The 20,589-nt window shown below is 43.6% G+C and overlaps 1 protein-coding gene across 2 annotated transcripts in view; it reads left to right on the top strand.

Moving 5' to 3' along the window:
* Window positions 1–4,077: 4,077 nt before the first annotated feature.
* The window catches only part of DLG5 (discs large MAGUK scaffold protein 5), a 194,605-nt gene continuing 178,093 nt past the window's right edge, over window positions 4,078–20,589 (top strand). For both annotated transcript variants that reach the window (XM_090057165.1, XM_090057164.1), the window contains exon 1: window positions 4,078–4,606. In XM_090057165.1, coding sequence (XP_089913291.1) covers window positions 4,297–4,606 — 310 coding nt within the window. In that variant the 5' untranslated portion in view covers window positions 4,078–4,296. The remainder of the gene's footprint in view (window positions 4,607–20,589) is intronic.

Genomic DNA, 20,589 nt, shown 5'->3' with positions numbered 1-20,589 from the left:
GATCCAACTGAAACCAAATGATCTGTTGCCATAGGAGGGGTAACATTTTTAGGCAGGGTATAAATGTTGACCTATAGCAACCCTTGTAATTTAACTCTGGTTAATTTCTGCCTTTTGTATATGTGGTTCAAGAAGTTTTAACTAGTATAAATAACAGAATTTGGCTGTCAGATTTAAAGAGAAACAATGACACACAATTCCTCATATCCATCTGTTGGTTTTAATGAAGAGAAAAAGAAGATGGTAGTGGTAAAATCATGTTAAACATGAATGCGTAGTCATAGACTATATCTTGACTGTTGAACACGTGTTAATGGACACACTAAAATGTCAAGTCTCTGAAATCATAGTCCCAATCTATCCTTTAAAGCAACAACTTCATCAAAAGGTAATGGATTGTACAGTATGGGTGCCTCATTGTTACCATTAAATCATATTATGAAGAAGTTCAGGTCAGGATCTATATATCTAAGGAATAAAAAAGAAAATATGTTAGGTTGGCATCTTTTTGCAGGGCTGAAGTTAAGGTTTTTTTTTTTATATTGACATATGCATGCATGCATACATATTGATACGTTAGTGTGAAATTACATATTTCACTTAGACCATACTAAATGTGCAAAATGTTAAGTGGTGTTACAATTAAAATGAGCAGCTGCACATTAAGGGTTAATACTATTTCTTGCCTGCAGAACTCTGAGGTGCTGCTAGAGGGCTGGTGAGAAGAAGCATAAGCTCTATCCTTGCTCTGGGTGAAGAGCTAAGCGGGTGCATCATGGGTTGGTGGAGGACTGCAAACTGCTCATATTGTCACTGTGGAGCAGATCAAAGTTACTCTAATGTGAGCTAGGTAGCATGACCCAGAATTTGGTTTCTGTATTGCATGCTTTAAATGGTTATTTATTTTCCGTAGTTTTTATTGTTGCTTCTTTCAAATAATGTATGCAGTTAATGGCATTAGAAACAGTGTTTTAGTGTCAAGTGTTAGCCAGCAACGTTTTTTTTTCTTAGAACTGAATCAAGATGCTGTAGTATAAATGAGGAAGTGAACAAACCCATCTTTGTGCATTGCCATTCCATTAATACAAAAAGTTTACTAAGCATGAAAACTAAATCAGTAGAAGGAAGAACTTTTTCTTCTCAAAGCTCTAAGTACGGCCTCAAAACAATTGGAGCCCACATTAATAGAAGCTACTGGTATTTAAAAAAAAATGTGGGTGTCCCTTTAAATCTTGCAAGATTATGTTGTGACTTTTGGTGACTCTCTTTTTGTCTAGTTATAAATCTTTCACTTCTTTTCGGGGATAAAAAACTCTCTTCAGAACTTGGATTTTCCAAAATGCAGGGCTTTTCCTAGAACAGCTAAACAGCAAATGCTTCCAGCTGTACTTCCATGAGTCTATCAGAAGCTGAACAGAATCGGGCTACTTAAGTACTTGGATGGGAGACAGCCAAATAATGGCCTTGCTACAAAAATGGTGGGGGTAACAAACAACAGGAGTTTCCCTGTGCCATTACTACATGTTTTTACACCGTGTCAGAGGCCTTTACCTGTAGCAGGTGCTGTGTTTTAGATAAAGTGTAAATCCTGTAATTATTTGTGGTCATTAAAGATGATATGTCCATGAGGTGTTTGCAAAGCAAATCACTGCTCAGTGTAAGAATTAGCATCAGCATCTTACCCTAACTTATTAACAATATTCTCTCAATAGTTATTCTTTACTTTCTTTGTTTAACTATTGTGCCCTGTTGCTGATTAACCACTGCTCTGATTCCCCTGAGGAAGCTGAATTTTATTGATGAGTGAAAGGATCCTTAAATTACCAGTAACAATATCAAGCTGAGTGGCAACTACAGCTGCTATTCACTTAACATCATAGTTACATCCTTGAAAAATGTGACTTTAAGTGAAACCATGTCAAGCGTACTAGCAGGTAGTGGCCAAACAACGTTATAACTGAACACCGTGCAACTTTAAATGAAGATGTTCTCTAATAGATCAGCAATGTAATAATGAAACAACATTAACAGGGATGATGTTAAGTGAGGAGTACCTGTATGTAAAGTTATTCACTGGAGCTGGCCAAAAATTATCTGCTAGTGTAGCAAATGGTTAATTGTTGAAATTAGTTCTGTTTCTCTGGGAATGTTTTAATTAACAAATCACAATAGTGGAAAAAAAATTGACAAACACTTTGATCACCCTGGAATAGAATGTCTTCAAACAACTTTGGTTCTGAAGTGTATTTGTACAGTATGCATGTACAATAAATCCAAAACAACATGGGCTAATATGTTGATTATTTTGATCAAAACAAAGCAACTTGTTGGACCAGTTTTCTTCTGGAAATTGTTTGGAAGGGAGACTTCACAATTCCTTGTATCCGCCTAATTCAGAAACAAAATAAACTTTGAAATCCCAAACTATCCTGCAAAAGGAACATTTGTTTCCCTCACCCCTGGTCTTAATGCTGTCACAAGGCACACCAGGGATTTAGAGTCTTTCCAGTAGATGGCGCTAGTATATCCGCAGTTTAATACTTATTGTGTAAGCACATGAATCAGATTTGCCCTGTCATTCGCTTCCTCAGTGTATGTAGTGAGTACAGGATGTAGAAGTACAATGTCTGTTTTTACATTTTCATATTGAAGACGTTTCTCATCTTTGTATCATGTAGACATTTTATTTCACTTGCACCTGCTTTTTGCTTTGGTATACTCACTTAGCCCCATCCCCGAAAACTACTGGAGTAACCCCCCCCCCCAAAAAAAAAAGAAAAAAAGTAAATGATTTATTCTCAGCAAATACAACAAGGATGATACTGTTTAAGGTGATGCATACAATCTCACATCACCTTCTAGGGTGCAGAAATCACAACAGGGCATCCGGTAGAGGCCAAGGATGGTATAGATAGGGTTAGATCCAATTCAAAGCTCTACCTCTAGCATCCACTTCTGCCCCTGTCAGAGCTAGGTTCACAGTTCCGAGGTGTTCCTCTATTTTTAGTAAAAGACAAAATGTTTATAGGAGCTGAAGAGAGCCCAGGTAATAGGATGCTGGCCTGGATGGGGCATTGGCCAGTATAGCACTTTGGTTTCATAAGCCCTGAACTCGTAACGAAGACTCTCCTTTACTTCTGGAAGCAGCTGGTGGAGAAGTGACCACAGTTCTGTAAGATCAGAGCATGGGTTTACCCTTGGCTCGCGGAGGGGAAGTCAACACAGACTAGAAGCCCCCATCCCACATCCCTGCAGGGTAGAGCTCTCTGCCCAGGGCCGCCATCCTTATGCGAGCAACCCCACCCGCTCCTCCCTGCTCCCCTCCTTCAGCGCCGGGAGCCAGCCCTGCGCGGGTGCGTGCTGGCGACGGGCTCCTGGAGGTCAGGGGGCCTCGGGCGGTTCCGTCCTTCGGAGGATGGGGGCTCAGGCTTCAGTCCCCCTTTCCCCGCCCGCCGGGACCGGGCAGCACAGCACGGGGAGGCCGGGACCGCCCAGCTCGGCGGGTCTCCTCTTCCCCCACCCGGCGCGGGGAGGCGGCAGCAGCCGCGCTCAGCCTTCCCCCGCACATGACGGACAGCCGGAGGGCGGCAGCTGCTGCGGGGGCTGAGGCAGCAGCCCGGGGCTGGGGGCGCGGCGGGGCCTGGGTGCGGGCCGCAGGCAGCGCGGGGCGGGGCGTCTTCTTCCCTCCCTCTTTGTGCGAGCGGCGGGGCTGGGGGCGCGTTTCCTCGCTCTCGCGGCGGCCAGGCCCATGAGCGGGAGCCGGGGGCTGCGCGGCCCGGGCCGCGCCTGGGCGCGGTACAAGCAACATGGCTGCGCGCGGCTGGCGCTAAGAGGAGGTGCTCGGGTCTGAAGCCTCCCCCGGCCGCCGCGGCCTGGAGCGGGGCGCGGCGAGGCCACAAGTTGCCGGAGCCGCTGGGGAGGGCGGGAGGCGGTGCTGCGCGGGCGGGGCGGGGCGGGGCGGGGCCGGGCGAGGGGGAACAGCCGCCTCCGCTGCCAGGTCCGCGCGGGGGGGGGGGGGGCGCCGCGCGGCTGGCGCGTGTCTGCCGGTGGGACAGGGCGGGGAGCGGGGCCCGGCCCGGCTCTGCTCGGCTCGGCTCGCCTCGGGCGGCATGCTGCGGGGCTGCGGACGGCCGGGAGGAGAGGGGACAAGCTGCCTGAGCCGCTGCCCGTGCGGGGTGGCCCCGTCCCCCGCCCCGTGGCCCGCAGTGGCGGCGCTGGGGTAGGCGACGGAGAGCAGCCGCCCCCGGCCTGCGCGTCCCGGCGGGCGGGCGGGAGGGAGGGAGACGCGGCGCGGCCATGGAGCCCAAGCACAAGGAGCTGCTCGCGCAGTGCCGGCCCGCGCTGGCCCAGGCCATGAGCGAGGTGGACGCGGTGGTGGAGCTACTGCAGGCGGCCGGCGCCCTCGGCCCCCACGACCTGCTGGAGCTGGAGGAAGCCGGGGCGGGAGCGGCCCCCGGCAAGGCCGAGCTGCTCCTCAAGCTGCTGCTCGCCAAGGAGCGGGACCACTTCCAGGACCTGCGCGTGGCCCTGGAGAAGACGCAGCCCCACCTGCTCTCCATCCTCTACCTGAACGGGGCGGCGGGCGCGCCGGCCGGCGAGGCGGCGGGTGAGTGGCGCTGGGCCTGGGGGATCCCGCAGCGGCGGCGGGTCGGGGCTCGGGGAGAAGCTGCCGGGCTGCCCTGCCCTGCCTGCTGCCGGGCAGAGAAGGCCTTGGCGGGGCTGGGAGGGTGTCAGGGAGGCTGCAGTGTGGTCCGCCAGTGTGTGTGGGGCAGACCCCTCCGTCTCTGGAAGAAGCTGTGCAGGTACCTCCTTGCCGCCTTATTTTCTTCACCCCATTTGTTTTCATTTTGTTTCTTCCCATATCCCCTTTCTCCTTGCTGCCAGCACCTGGGCTTTGCTGTCCTTTAGTTGCACACTGCTTGCCTGCGTGCGGTCGCTACTGCTGTGCTAGGGTCCCGAAACCCAGCCTCAGGGAAGACTACCTGTTTCCACAGTCTTGTTCTGCCTGCTCTGTCTTGGCCTGAAACTCGACTGAAGCTGCTGCTGCTGCTAAACCAGTTAAAGTTTTTTTTTGACTGCTAGTGGCAGCTGGGAAATGGTTGTTCCTGTTGCAAGTTGCTTGTACTGGTTTAGCCTGGCCTGGCAAAACTGGAGATGCCTGCACCCGGTGTTTGAGGAGAGTGGTAAACGTGGGACCTAGTTGCTCCATTTGGAGCAGTCCTGTCTTAACTCCTTGTTGTAAGGAAAGGAGAGGAAGAACTAGTGTTAACCTTCAGAGGGAGAGAAGAATCGCACACAGATTTCCTAGGGAGGGTCCTTTTACTTTGAAGCCCAGCTACCATGTTGTATTCAAGTTTGGCAAGAAAGGGGAAAAATACAGTAGACGTATAGTTTCCTGCCTGGTCTACATCCACATGGGAGGCTTCCTGGTTCATGTAACCCAGGTCATTTTCTTAAGACAATAATGAGGCAAAGTAAATTACATCTTTTAATCCTGGCTGTTCCACCTGGAAAATGTTTATCATATACACTATCCTACTTGACATTCTCTTTTTATTTTTAATGATGATGTTAGCTATGTGCATTGGTAGTAATAATAATGCAAAAAACGTTGCACGTTTCCGTTATTATATTGTACGGACTCTTCTAAGGCCCCTACAGCATGGCGGGGGAGAATAAACTTGAGCAACAGATCTCAACGCTTCTATTATTACGTAGTCTGACATCAGTGGGAGTTGAGGGTACTTGGTTCTTTTTATAGGGAGGCCCATAACTTTTTGTGCAATGAGAATAATGGTCAGCATATTCTTGGCTGAAAACTCCCTTATATACAGATAATGTTGGACTCTTAGAATTCCCCGAGCCTGAAAAAAAGGAAAAAGTATCGGGTGTGACTGCAGGAAAAAATGGAATTAGATGAATGTATTCTTTATGACAGGGCTGTGTTCCTAAATTGAAAGTAAGTTAAAATGTCACTATTCTAAAATTGGAAGTGGAAGAGGTATTGGTAATTATTTGAGTCACAGTCTCCTTTCTGCATTGCACTCATCCTTTGTATGGGGGGAATGTTCCCCTGACATGGATTATGTTCAGAATGAGATTTGTGATGCTTTTCAGACACCTTTTTCTTTCTTTTAGTTAGGTTTGAAAGAGAGTTTTCATACTATTGAAACTAACATTTTCTCTAAGGAATACAGAAAAGATCATTACTAATAACCCTAAGTGGTCATTGTGTGGCTTTGCATCTAGAAGATCAGTTGTACACAATTTGCCTCTACCACCGCTCCTGCCCCTGTGTACCCTGGTTAAGACTAGTGAGACTATTCATGTGTATAAAGCTAGCCATTTATCAACAATTTGCAGGATATCTACCTGTTCTGAAAACACTCTGGAGAAGGAATTAATCTTTAGTCACAGCCAGTCTTAAATGATAACTTATATTTTAAAATGATCTGTTATTTAATATGGGCTCAGTTTTGTCTCTTTCAGTCTACTTCCTGCAGTTAACTTTTCTTTAGTTAGTATTTCCATTCATGGTGGACAATGAAAATAAGATTACATCAGCTAAACTTTCTAGTTTTTATGTACAGGAGTGAATACCAAGGAGGAATGGTTTAACCTTTTTGTTTAAAAGATATTCCATCAAATTGTTAGAAATAACTATTGTAAACACATCTATAGGCCTACATATTTTAAATATATTTTTAAGACATATCTTTCAATTAATTTTTATGGTTATTACTTGGATTATGATTAATAAAGAGAATGTAGGATGGGAATGATTAAGTTATAAGCTGTTTCTTAAAGAGAGCTATGTGAAATTATGAATCTTGAATGCTTGCTAGATATTCAGTTTGTATGCAGCAAGCTGCATATACGTATCACCGAATAGTTTTTTCTTCCTGTTTGTGAGTAATTTAAGCTATAGATGCATGTCTTTTCTATCTACTTGGGATATCTTCATGAAAGAATTAATCTCTTGGTATATCAGTGTATGATTAATTTGCATTTTTTCAATTTTTTTTTGGTTAAGGAATAATTTTAAGAAGTCGGTTAGATTATTTTTTTCTTTTCATTTGAAATTTAGACTCCCTGTGGGTTGTAATGATGCTATGTAAATTAATGAAAATGAGACTCTTATTGCTGTTTGGGTAATGTACAGGTGATGCCATCTTATAAATACATGCCCACACAGCACAAGGCAGTAGACGGCTGTTCTTATTGCTAAAGCGGAAGATTTCGGTTCTAGAAGTTGTTAAAGGATTTTTAAAATAATTAATGATATTTGCATTTCAAGGGGCTTGCTTTTCTTTTAGCATTTTGCCTGTGCAACTGTTAAGTCTTAAAGTTTACTGCAAATGCCAAATATGTAGTAAATTCAAATCTGCTATTGTTATACTTTAAAACCCCCCATGCTGATTTTCCCCCCAGCCTTCCCACCCCTGCTTATTTGGTTTCTAATTTTAGAGCATTGTGCATGGCAGCATTAGTAAACAGGCTGCAAAAACTGACTTTGTATGATTTTGCTTAGTCAGAAAGTAATTTCCTGTCCGGATTATTTGCTTTATGCTTGGTCATTGTAGAGAGAGCATTTAGTTCTTAAATGAATCTATAAAGGAAAATCCAGTAAGTCATTACATCAAGGAAGCCTAGTATTAACATATACTTTAAACAGTTTTTAATTACTTGTAAACAACATTTATTAAGTTTGGTCAAAGGCTAAATGGGCCAGAGAGGCCAGTGCTGTGATTGGATCATATGTATCTTTGCTAAACAAGTTCTATTTCAGAGAAACACTTGGGCACCTACACATGAGCGCAGAAGCTGCTCCAACACACTGGAATTGCAGCGAATTGGAAGAGACTCAGTTTAATCGGGTAAGCTAGAGCATGGCAGTTACTGTGATCCAGCAGCCTCCTGTATCAGCGTCCCTGCGCTTAAAAATGGCAGCAGGGGTGCTTGAACTAAAGCTCATCGAACAAGCTTTAGTTCAGGTGCCCCCACCACCATTTTTAAGTGCAAGGATGCTTATACATGAGATGCAGTGGCACCTTAATTAAACTGCCACCCTCCCTCCCATGCCTGGAACGTGTAGAAGTGCCCAGGATGTCTTTAAAAATCAATCTTAATTGGACTTACAGCATATTTAAGCTACACTGCACATCTTGTGAGTCTACTTTTTTTTACTTTCCCCTGTATATTCCTATTATGCATTTCTGAGAATGGTAAGTTATTCTAGTAATTATATCTGATTTAACAAGTTGCTTCAGTCATGTGTATTATCTCCTACTTTATACAGTTTTCTCTTTTAATGGGGTATTAAATGGCTTTTAAAGGCAACTTGCATGTTTGTATTGCTGAATCAAAGCCTGAATAGACAGGCTTGGAGCTGATGTTACACGAGTGTTAATGTAAAATTTAAAAAATTATCCTGTGCGTTAGACAGCTACATGAATTTTATTGGCAAACAATACAAGAAAGTTTGTCTAGGTAAAACTAATTAAAAAGGGATAACTTCTGAAGCACTGTGACTTCAAAGCATTTGTAAGCATCTTTTTTTTTACACTTTTATTTCCCTGGTTTTACTGGGGAAAGAAAAACAGTTTGGAGCTATTTAATAGGTATCTGAGCTTATTTCTGGTTTTGGGGTAATGGGTTTATGGAACTTCAAAGAAGGGGTGCACTGATAGAGGTTTTGGGGGCTGATATCGGTAGCCAATTTTTAAGGAGGCATATTGGCTGATACCAATCTGATTTTCAGATACAGCTGCATCCGGCTGGTAAGTCTACTGTGGTGGAAGGGGTGGGCAGAGGGAAGGGGTACATGGCCCCCTCCCAGCACTGCTGTTGCCTGTCCTGAGCCCAGCTGTGCCGAGGAGAGCCTGGTGCAGCCCTGTTTCCTGGCCGCAGCTGCAGGCTGCCTGCCCTGCCCTGCCCTGCACAGATCTGGGGGCCGTGTCGTGTGTCCCCCTTCCCTCCCAGTGCTCCCTGGATGAGCTGCGCCTCTGTCCCCTGCCTTGCCCTGGCTAGGCAGCATCTGCTCCAGCCTCTGTCCCACTCCCTCCCTCACCATGGGGGCTGTTGATCTGCCCCACCCTCTATGCCCCTTCACTCCCCTTCCACTACAACAGACATACCAGCTGCATGCAACTTTCAAAGCTGCTGGTCTGTGCTCCTCACTGCCTGTGTGTTGCGCTGCAGCTGTATGCATGCACAGGCATTTATCAGCCAAATTATTGGCCGCATCAAGCAATTTTTTTTATATTGGTGCCAGTTTGATATCAAACCAATGTATGGGTGCACCTCTGCTGCAAAGGTGGTATAAATTCTTCACTTCTAAGGTAAGGAGTTTGCTGAACTTAATGTTCTGCCTCTTGTGTCCAGGCTCATCAGGTTTACAGTTTCCATTTTTCTTCAATAGCTAGTCTGCTAAACTGTTGTAACTGATGAGCAGTGGCCATAGGTGGTGAAGTAAGTGTCTGAAAGTTCACAGCTAATAGCATGAAGAATTATTTAATTGTTTATTTTTAATATTTGAAGACATTAATACAGAATACAGTATTATCCTGTAAGGTCTGTATGTGTAAAAGCTTCAGACATTAAAGCCATTGAGACTAGTTTTGTCAGTGAAGTTACACATTCTTATTTGCAAGGCTGGTTTGATATTCCAACATTCAGTTAAATTTGATTTTTAAGGGTTTTTTTCTCTTTAAGAAAAGAGATCTTTTAATGAGGAAAATGTGTAAACCTAATTTAAAAATTACTAAAGAGAATTACTCAAAGCTGGATTTTTATTTTTAACACCATTTGGGCGTAGACTTGAGTATTACTTTCCAGCCCAGTAGGTCAGATTTAAGAATTTAAATATGAAAAAACTGCATTAAAATGACAACAGTTTCTATTTTGACTTTAAAAAATGGCAGTCTGAACTTTAATCCAGTCAATTTTCAAAAAGATGAGTAATTAGTTTAAGGTACTACATTTGAGCCTTAGGTGCTGAGCTAGTTTTTGCGGTTTCCAGTCATGTCTGTATGTATTGTTTTAAAAATGTTTTCTCTTCTTCTTGGCTGGATGTGTAAAGATAGGGAGCAGAGAGCTGGGAGGCACTTTTGCAAGGTAGCATGAAATCAAGGAATGGAGTAGTCATGTTGTTGCTGACTCCTTCACAGGAAACTGGAAGAATAGAAACCTTTGAGTAGCTCTTATTTTTCCAGAAGCAGGGAAATGAGCACTGATCTGGAGGAGCCAGTGAGTGGGTGAGAGAATTTTAGCTGGTGGGTGAATTAATGAATTAAAATGTTGGGGGAAGATTTTTGATGGGAAGACAGAATGAGAAACGTTGGCGTTGGTGGGGGAGAGCGGGGTTGAGGTGCGGGCAGAAAAAATATTGTTGGAGGATATAATGTTAGGAAAGATAGAGAAGGAGAGAAAAGGAATAATCCAAGAAGAGAGGTAGGAGACTCTCAAAATTAAAATGACCCTAGGAAACATGCGCTCAGATGCAGAATAAGAAACAATGGAATGAAAAGAGTGATTTCAGAAGTGTTACTTACTAAATACGAGATCAACTTTGACACTGCTTCAATTAATTACAGTACAGTGCAGTCTTTATTTCCTTTAAACTGAAAAATGAGATTAATGTAGCCTACGTGTCTTTCAGTTTTGTTACTAGGTGTTAAGTTAACTTCTTAGGCCTTTTTTTTTTTTTGAGTTCTTTAAACTGTCTTGATCAGGTGGTAGTTGCCTAGACAGTCTTCAGAAAAAACTATAATAGAGTAAGATAGTGGATCCCTTCCTATAACAAATAGAAAGTATATTGAGTCATATTTCCCAGGCCAACTTTGTGGTGACCTAGTTTTCTGGTGTTGTCATATTCCAAATTTGTGTTACGTTTGCAGGTAGCCAAAGAGCAGGAAGTGTCCAGAAGGGTTTTCCCCAATTAAATCTTAAATAGCTTCTGTGTAATGATCTTCCAAACTCAGCAAGTGCCACTCGGAGTGCCCCCTTGTTTACAGATTTCCTGAGAATTGCTAAATAAAAATATGGTTAATAAGTGCAATAAAGTTGCTGAAGGCTTTTTCAGATCGTCATGTGTGATATTTAGTAGTGACCTCTCTAGAACAGACAAAGGCAAGTCACTTTCTGTGACTTGGAACTAGTTGTTGCACTTTTGTTATAGCTAAATTTTGTCTGTCTCCCCTCTTTAGTCTGTACCTGAAAGATTCTAATGTTTCTGCTCTTGTTGATCACATTGTGTTTTCATGTAGATGTATCTGATGCCCTCTAGCACATTGATTGGTGAAGAACATTTTGGCCTCATGGGACTACAACCAGTCCTCCTAGATCAGCTGACTCGAGGTTTTCAGGTTGCTTAAGCAGTCTGCTCTGCTGTTTCAATTGAAAACTCTTGTGTCCTTCCTTTGACCACCCATTACACTCCCACTACTTATTCTTCTTTCCTTTCAGTCTCTCTTCCTTTTACTTCTGTTTATTTTCCTAATACTTTCCGGTTAACTCTTCCTCGGTGATTTCCCTATGGTTGGTTTTTTGCTCCATTATTATTTGATTTATTATTTACTAAAATCGCTGATTACCCCCAAACCCCAAAATTGATTAGAGGTGTCAGTAATTGACCTGATCAATTTGATTGTACATTTTCTCTTTCTTCATATACCTTTTAGGGGGCAAGGTTTGAGTACAGGAACTGTCTTCCCTTGTGTCTGTAGAGTGGTTAATGGATATTGCCCATAAATGAAAAGGAATTCATTTGCTAAACTTTTCCGTATATTGTCTCGGTACCAAGTGTATGTTCTTCCCTATAAATCCTTTTCCTGTATACTTTCCACAGTATAGGTAGAGATGATAAAGCAAAAATATAATGAGTTAAATTTAGATGAAGCATTGCTGTAGGCTTTTCCAGGGGTTTTCAGTGGTGACTAATCAGCATCGTTTCAAAGTGTGAGTTGTGATCCTGTTTTCACAATACAGCTGTCAGATTTTGTTTTTGCTTTTTTGGCAAATGCTTGTGAGATGAAACTAAATCTTGCTGATGCACAAGACAGGAAATGTAGCAATTTGTGTTCACACAGTTTCTGAATTTGAGGCTGAATAGTCATCTCTTCTCTCCTGCCTCCTTTCCCTATTTACAAGGAATTGGAAGAGAAGGGGTTTGGCTCTTGAGACCTATAGTCCTTGGCAGCTGAAGTTATTGTGCAAAGGTGTGTTGTTTCTCCTGTTTGTAAGTCTAATAGCAACTGTTCTCATCAGCAGTACAGTACTCCAGGGCTCTGCTCTGGGCTGCCATTTTTGTTTAGGATTAACTCCTATGTCAGCCCTAGCCAGGGGAATTATCTCAGGGTTGGTTCATTGTGGCTTTTAGAACCCAACTTCTGTGTGCGGATAGTACTCAGTTTTTTTGTGCATAAAATTAGGCCAAAATACAGGTCTCTTTAGGATTGTGGGCCATAACTTTTATTAGTCATGTCTGCAGTGAAGTACCTATTAAATCTGAGGCTGTAAAATTCTTTGCCGCACATACAAAATGTAGTCTACAAATGTTTAGTGACTAAGTAGAGGACCACCACACTTTGTTTTAACAAATAAAAACAAAAACAGATTTATCTCCTTTGTACCTTCTGTATTTCCTCATTCTGGTTCCCTGTGGACAGCGTTCTGTTCCCCAGGTCTCTTGAATCTTCCAACTGTCATCTTTGGATAGGTAATTCAGGGGTGGGCAAAACGCAACCCCCGGGATGGATGGGGCCTTCCAGGCCATTCTATCCAGCCTGCAGGGCCCCTAAAAACTTGGAAAATTAATATTTGTCTGTCCCTCTCTGCCTGTCATGTGGCGCTCTATGGCTTGTCAAAACTCTGTAAGTGGTCCTCCGCCCAAAATAATTGCCCGCCCTTGTAATAATCCCTATGAGTTAGTAGTTCTGCAGATTTTGGCTGCATTGCATGAATTGGGAATCTCTTGAAGCGCTTGTCTTTCAGTCTCATTTTTGTGATCTCCGGTCCTCTTTCTTTCTCACCTGTGTGTTGTTCCTTGAAGTCTGTTAACCTTTTTCTTTTGAACAAGTTATATTTTCAGTGAGTTTTCAAGGAAGTTTACTTGGTTGTCTTTCAAAGTTGAATACAGGTAATGTGTATGTATATGTGTCTGCTTGGGTGGTGATGGGGACAATAAGTTGTGCTCTTTATTTACTCATACCTTGGAAAGTTGAAAAATACTTGAAGGATGTTATGTTATAAATCCAGTTGCTCACCTTAAAATAGGAACGTCCAGTTTAGTTTTCTGTGCTGAATGATCAACCCATAATTGAAGAGACATGGTATGTCGCATCTTTAACAAACAAACTGTTTTTTCTAACTTCATGTGTGTGCTTTGTATGGGGCTTGACTTAAAAATGACAACCAAAATAAATGCAAAGTTTTATTCTCAAATAACAGAAAGCTGTCTCGACTGATTGTCAATGTCAAATTTGTCAATGGTCATAGTTCATAGTATCATTCTCTCGTTATCAGTGTCATAATATCATACCAAGTTTCCTAGGGTTTGAATTAACAGGGTAGACGAGACCTGAATTTTGAATATTTAAAAAAATCACTTGTAGAGGAGAAAAGGTGCTCTTAGGAAGGGAATTAGTTTAAAAACAAAAAGGCAAAATAACAAAACAAGTTAAAAGTCTGTGGTTTATTTTCTTTCAGTTTTTTAACAGAGAAATATTTATTTTCCTTTTCCTTTTGAACAGGTTCTCTAATACTGCCTATTTTATATTAGTTTGTTTTGCTGCAGCAGGTCTCATGGGTTTTTTTTGTAGCTTTATCTATATACAACTACTTGGTAGATGGAAAAGTGTCAATTTCTGGTAGCTAAGAGGGCATGTAGGGTAATGGACAGCTTGTCTTGGGTACATCTAGCCAAAATTATTACTGTTTGAGTCATTTGGGCTCTGGAGAAAAGGCATTGTGAAATCCAAAAGCTGAGGGTCTGATCCTTGAGCACTTGAGCAAGCATCAAAATTGCATTGAGATATGAGAGGTTGCCTTCTCTGTAGACTACGTGAGTGAGCCCTAAGTTTAGTACCGTGGCATATTTCCTAAATTGGTGACCTTGGAAATATCTAGACTAATTTTTTAAAGATGTATATCATTAATTCACAAATTTAGCATTATTCTTCTATTGTGTTACTGTTTCATGGACCTCACTTGACTTCTTGATATTGCTATAGCAGCAGTGTTTTGACTGAGGGACTGAGTGTTGGTTGATAATACTAGGAGGTTGCTTCAACTGTTCAAAGCAAACATACTTTCTGCCTAAATTCTTCGGAAGTGCTGTATTGCTTGTGTCTATTAGGATAACTGATGTGGGATGATACTGCTAGATGACCGTCTGAGGTCTCTTCAAACCATATTTTTCTATGATTCTGTGTGTTAGGAAACTTAAGTACTCAGTGAACAATTTTCATTCAGCAAATAAGTTTCCATAGCCCTTGCGTCTTGTCAGGATGAAACCTGCATTCAAATAATGGTGCTGGGGCTAGAAGAGCGGCTTAGTAGATATTCAGTCTTTTTTTTTTTTTTTTCTGTGCATGACTATCCTTCAGTAAGTCCTAGTAAGACAGCTTTCTATAGACTATTTGTACATTTTCTCCCTTATTAGAAGATTCTCCTTACACTTTATCCAGGTGTTAAGTGTGTCTGTATATCTTAGATCCATAAATATACTTCTCAAGTATTGTGAAGAATGTGGGTATTCAAAATGTAGTTATAATATTAAGCTATTGTAGTCTTATTTGTGTTTTCTTTATCATGATACCAGTATGTAAAGGCAGAAGTATGAAGCTGTGAAAACTGTTATTTTAGTATAATCTGGTAATAATGACCAAGCATTTTCTGCATGCATTCTCCAACTTTACCCCGTTTCATAAGGAGATTTAATGTACTGGAATGTGTGCATCATTCAGTGTCTGTGAAGATTTGAATTCTTCTCATTTACCCTGCAAGTCTACAACTCAAGACAACACTGTTTACTTTGTTGATTTTGTTCTTAATGTATGTTTGGATTTCTCATGGGCATGTGCGCTCACATCTGAGGGTTGAAGTAGCTGATGTAGTGCTTCTCTGAATCTGCCTCATTAAAGGAGTGCTTTTTAACACGATTTTTTTTTCAGTGAGGGTCTTGAAGAAAAGTGTTCTTGAATGGAAAGAGTGATAGTTTAACTGATTTATTTATTTTCTTTCTTCCTTGGAGGAATGGCTTATTATGAACAGCAAACTACAACTTTAATAAAGCTTTGAAAAACATCCTGTAAAGCTTTCTTAAACGTTGCTGGATGCATAATTACTAGGACTCATTGTTAGTCATGGTGAATGATGAGAAAAGTCATGCTGTAGTCATGGAGCAGGAGGGATAGACAAAAGAAACACAATTTAAAAAGTCAAGTGTTTTAGGGAAGCTGTACCTTTCCATGTTTCTACATGTTTGTCAGAACAGAAACAAAAAGTTTCTTAAGAACAACAGTCTTGTAACAAGTGAAGTATTGTCCACTTGAACTACAGGACAAGTACAGGGCATAGTATCATTTTCTTAATGATAAAATCATATTTATAGTAGAGAGTTTCTTTTCAGGAAGAAACTGAAGAATCAGAATTTTAGTTTTATTTCTAATAGGCAAATGAATGATTCGTGCATTTAATTCAGCAGGTGGGATCAAATGATGACAACTAACCCTTTGATACCACCTTTTCCTATTTTATTTGTTTTGCATAAGCTGATGTGGCATTGATATCTATTCCCAGCCATGTCAATCTCTTAAATAATACGTACTTTCGCCAAGTCTTTCTAGAGTGCATGCAGTGTCCAGCTGAAAAGCACATTCTAAGGGTAATGAGAAAAAAATGAAAACTTGTTTTTTGCCAGAATACTGGGCTTTTGATTAACTGGAATTTTCCCCCCAGAATGTTTTTGCTTACCTTGAAAATTGGATTGACTGATTTATTTTGGGGGGCGGGGGTAGAAAATTTAAGTATGGAAAAAACTTGGTTGATTTGAACATGAGGAGAAGTAAAAGGTCTGATATAAATTTTGGACTCGGTGGTTATGACACAGCAGTGGCCAACTTTTTTTGTTAGCCTCTTGCTTGTGGATGACACACAGGTAGCTAGACTTTTTAATAGGCATGCATAGTTTTATATGATAAGCAAAGATCCAAAGCCCTGAATTCAGTGGTGCTTGAAGGTTTTGGTTAGGGTTAACTTGAAGGACATCTGACATTTCCATTTGCAGCAGCATCCTGTACCCAGAGGCTGAAGCTATCGTTCCTTCATTTCAGTTAGGGGTATACCGATAAAGATGTTTACCGATGGCCAGTTATTGACCAGCCATGTTGGCTACTTCCAGTCAGATTGCTGATACGCAGCCTGGCAGCTTCGAGAGTAGTGTCTGGCTGGTAAGTCTCTCAGGATGAGGGAGGTGGGTGGGAAAGGGTGTGGGGGGCAGCAGATTGAAGCCCTCATCTGGGGCAGGCATTGCACAGCTGGAGTGGGGTGGAGTGCGGGACGGATCCATGGGTGGCCCGTCTAGTGGGGTGGCTTCTGCCACTGCACGCACCCTGGCATAGATACGGGGAGCGCTTGCCCACTGGATCTGTACACAGAGCGAGGGTGAGCTGCCGTGGTGGGTGGGTAGCAGTGGCAGTATTTTGAGGGGGTGCTACATCCACCCCAAAATTCTCCATAGCCCATCCCATACCTCCCCTCGCAGTGCCACCCTTGCCTGCCCTGCCCTCCCATCTCAGACACAGCCCCGGCCCAGCCCCATCACCAGGAATAGACTGGTGCAGCACCTGACCCTGAGTGCACAGTGTGCAGCCTGCCCTTGCCCTGTGCACAGATCTGGGGTGTGTGCGCCTCCCTGTAGGAGTACGCACAGTAGTGGGAGTTGCCACCCTCATCCCCTTGAATGAGCCCCCCACAGCTCTGTCCCATGCCCTGCCCTGCCCTGACTGTGCACTGTCTGCCCCTGCCCCTGCCCCAGCCCTACTCCCTCCCTAACTGTGAGGGCCTCGATCTGCGCGCCTCCCCCTCCCCCGACTCTACTGGGTGGACCCTGTTCTCCAAGCTGCCGGGTTGCACTCCTGGCTGTATGCATGCTGCAGCTGTGCACGTGCATACGGTATTTATTGGCCACATCAGCTAAAAAAAAGCAGATTGCCCATAATGTCCATTTTCCTTTTATCAGTGCCAATACAATATCGACCAGTGTATCAGTGCACCTCTAATTTCAGTGCCTTCCTTTATTGAGCATCCAAGGCTCACGTGAGACGCACAGGAGATGCCCAGGCTCTGGGTTGGCATATCAGCCCAGCTTTCTGTGAGGTCATTACTAACATGATTTTCGGAATTTCGTGAACATATTTGTTTGCTAATAAGAAGCCTTCTCCCGTCTTGTGTGCACCTAGACACCTCTAAGCAATAGGCAATTGATGTTAGTTTTATTTATTTAAATTCAGAAGTTATTGAAAAAATCGGCTTTTTGAGAAACTTATGGGAAAAACGCCTATGAATGAATAATACAAACGCTTCAACTAGAGCTAATGAGTAAAGAAGAAATGCCAATTAAATTTGAATCTAACAGCATCCAGTGGACTTTCATAGGGGCAGAGCATCAGTGTTACTTTAGTCTGTCTTGCATGTTGGTTTTATAGCATGTCATTCTGATATGTGAGGGTTTGGAGTGGATGATTTTTTAAGACCCTGGGTAAATAGTTACCTGGAAACATATGGGACTAGCCTTAATAGCTCTGGGAAGCTTTTTGTCCATCTATTCACTTCTTTAAGGAAGTGACAGGACTAACTAAACAGGAGAGCTGTGGTCATCAAAACCAGAATATGTTTGTTTGACATTGCTCTTATGCAAGTTTGCTGTCCTCAAAGGGGAATTTGCAACAAATAACCAGTTTTCAATGCCTAGAGTGCAGTCCTTGGGTATAGAAAAAACCCAGGAGTTTGTAGAGGTGTGGATTTTTTGTTTTGTGTTTCTGAGTTTCCTTGGTTAGTGGTTGTATTTTTTAAAAGCCCTGGGAATTGCAGTGAATTTGAAGTTTATGTTATTGGCCACACTTCAACACAGGTGACCTGTTTTGAAGATTTTTGCATTGGAGAATTTCTGCCTGCTGTTCCTCAAGCAAACTCCATGGACCAAGCTGAGATTTAGGTGGGCAGTGCAGAATTAAATTGGTCAGAGATGTGTAAGCAGATAAAGAAATATGTATGCTCCACACTAAAGGAAGATGATATCTGACTAAATATATTAAATTTTATCCTGGCACAAATCTACATACAAGTTTTAGGAAGCAATTCTTAGAGGTTAACTTCCTGTACGGCTGAATCATATATCTCTTTAGAAAGAAGATGTCAGCCATACTGAGTTTTTTAGGTTAGGTCTGAATCTCTGGCATGACCCTACCTTGTAGGTATGTATTAGATAACTTGGGTATTTTTACTTAATTGTCTTCCCCACCCCCCCACACACACACTTAGATTATAGGACCCAAATAGTTGTTAGATTCTTAAATACTTTCATCTTCACTTTTCTAATCAGGGAATTTTTAATGGTAGAAAGAAGTAATTAGGTTTTTCTTGAGATGTTGAGGCATAAGGAAAACTAGTTAGCAAAATCATTCCTTAAGGAGACTATCCTCTAAGCCCAAAGGGGGGTAATCCCAACACGGATCAAAGGGAGCAGAGGGTGCAAAAGCCCCCATGGTTCACCAAAAGCCTACGGGAATGTCTCCTAGCTAAAAAAGAAGGCATACACCCAATGTAAGTGAGGGGCCGTCACCAGGGAGAACTATACCTCTGTTGCTCGGAGCTGTAGGGGGGCGGTCAGGAAGGCCGAGGTGGAGCCGGGACTAGCTACCTAGGTCAAGGACAAGAAGAAGTCCTTTTTTAAATACATAGGGGGTAAAAAGAAGGTACTGGATAACGTGGGGCCTCTGCAAGACGCGCTGGGAAATCTGGTTGTCACACCAGATGACAAAGCTAACCTATTTAACAATTTCTTTGCCTCCATTTTCCTGAGCAGGGACCCCGCCCCCTGCCCCCCCCCCCCACACACACACCGGGACCCCTGTAAGCCCCAGGGGAGGCGCACCCAGGCCTAGGGTAAGGTCTTTGAAAAAATTATCAAGGGCCACATCTGTGAGAGCCCTGCAGGGGAGTGATGTTGAGGGGTAACTAGCATGGGTTTGTGCAAGGCCGATTCTGCCCGACTAACCTGTTCTCTTTCTATGATCAGGTAACAAAGAGCTTAGATGGGAAGGAGGAAGTCATTGTCATCTTCTTGGACTTCCAGAAGGCCTTCGACACAGTTTCCCATCCAGTTCTGGTGGACAAGCTGAGGGACTGCGGCATTGATGAATGCACAGTCACATGGGTGGCAAACTGGCTCCAGGGGCGCACCCAGACGGTGCTGGTGGACGGGTTGATGTCAACCTGGGAGGGTGTGGGCAGCGGAGTCCCCCAGGGGTTGGTCCTTGGGCCAGTGCTGTTCAACATGTTCATTAGTGACCTGGGCAAGGGTGTGGAGAGCACCCTGTTCAAGTTCACTGATGACAGCAACCTGTGAGGTAAAGTGAATACACCTGCAGGCAGGGACCACATCCAGGCAGACCTGAATAGGTTAGAGAAGTGGGCGGATCTGAACAGGATGCGGTTCAACAAGGACAAGTGCAGAGTGCTTCACCTGGGGAGAGGGAACCAGCATTATGTTTATAGGTCAGGGGCTGACCCTCTCGGCAGCACAGAGGCAGAGAGGGATCTTGGAGTCAGGATTGACTCCAGGATGAATATGCGTCGGCAAAGCAACGAAGCAATAGGCAGAGCCAACCGCACCCTGTTCTGCATCAACAGGGGCATCACTAACAGGTCCAGACAGGTCTTGCTTCCCCTCTATGCGGTGGTGGTCAGGCCGCAGCTGGAGTCCCGTGTCCAGTTCTGGGTGCTGCACTTCAAGAGGGACATGGAAAACCTGGAGAGGGTCCACTTATATGGTTGAGGGCCTCCATGGCTAGCCCTATGAGGAGAGGCTGAGGGACCTGAATCTCTTCAGTCTCTGCAAGAGGAGACTGAGGGGGATCTTGTGGCTGCCTACAATCTCATCAGGGGCCGCCAGCAGGGTCTTGGGGAAAGTCTGTTCACCAGGGCCCCCCTTGGGATCACCAGGAGCAAGCTGAGGAAGGATAGGTTTAGGTTAGATATTAGGAAGAACTACTTCACTGTAAGGGTGGCCATAGCCTGGAATCGGCTTCCCAGAGAGGTGGTGCTCTCACCTTCCCTGGAGATCTTCAAGAGGAGACTGGATAGGGGTTAGTGAGGACCTAGTCAGGGAACTTCTGGAGGGACTGGACGTATTTAAATTGGCTGGTCTGGATGATCTCCACCCCAGAGTGCTGAGGTCATTGCGGGACCCCTGGCATGGCTTTACAAGCACTCGTGGTGCTCTGGCGTGGTGCCAGAGGACTGGAAAAGGGCCAATGTGGTGTTCCCATTTTCAATAAAGGGAGGAAGAAGGACCCAGAAAACTAT

The sequence above is a fragment of the Crocodylus siamensis genome, chromosome 7, assembly GCF_052110815.1.
Source record: "Crocodylus siamensis isolate JL-2025a chromosome 7, ASM5211081v1, whole genome shotgun sequence".
In the NCBI taxonomy this organism is placed as follows: domain Eukaryota; kingdom Metazoa; phylum Chordata; order Crocodylia; family Crocodylidae; genus Crocodylus; species Crocodylus siamensis.
The sequence above is the reverse complement of the archived record's forward strand: the minus strand, read 5'-3'. Positions and strand labels throughout refer to the sequence as shown.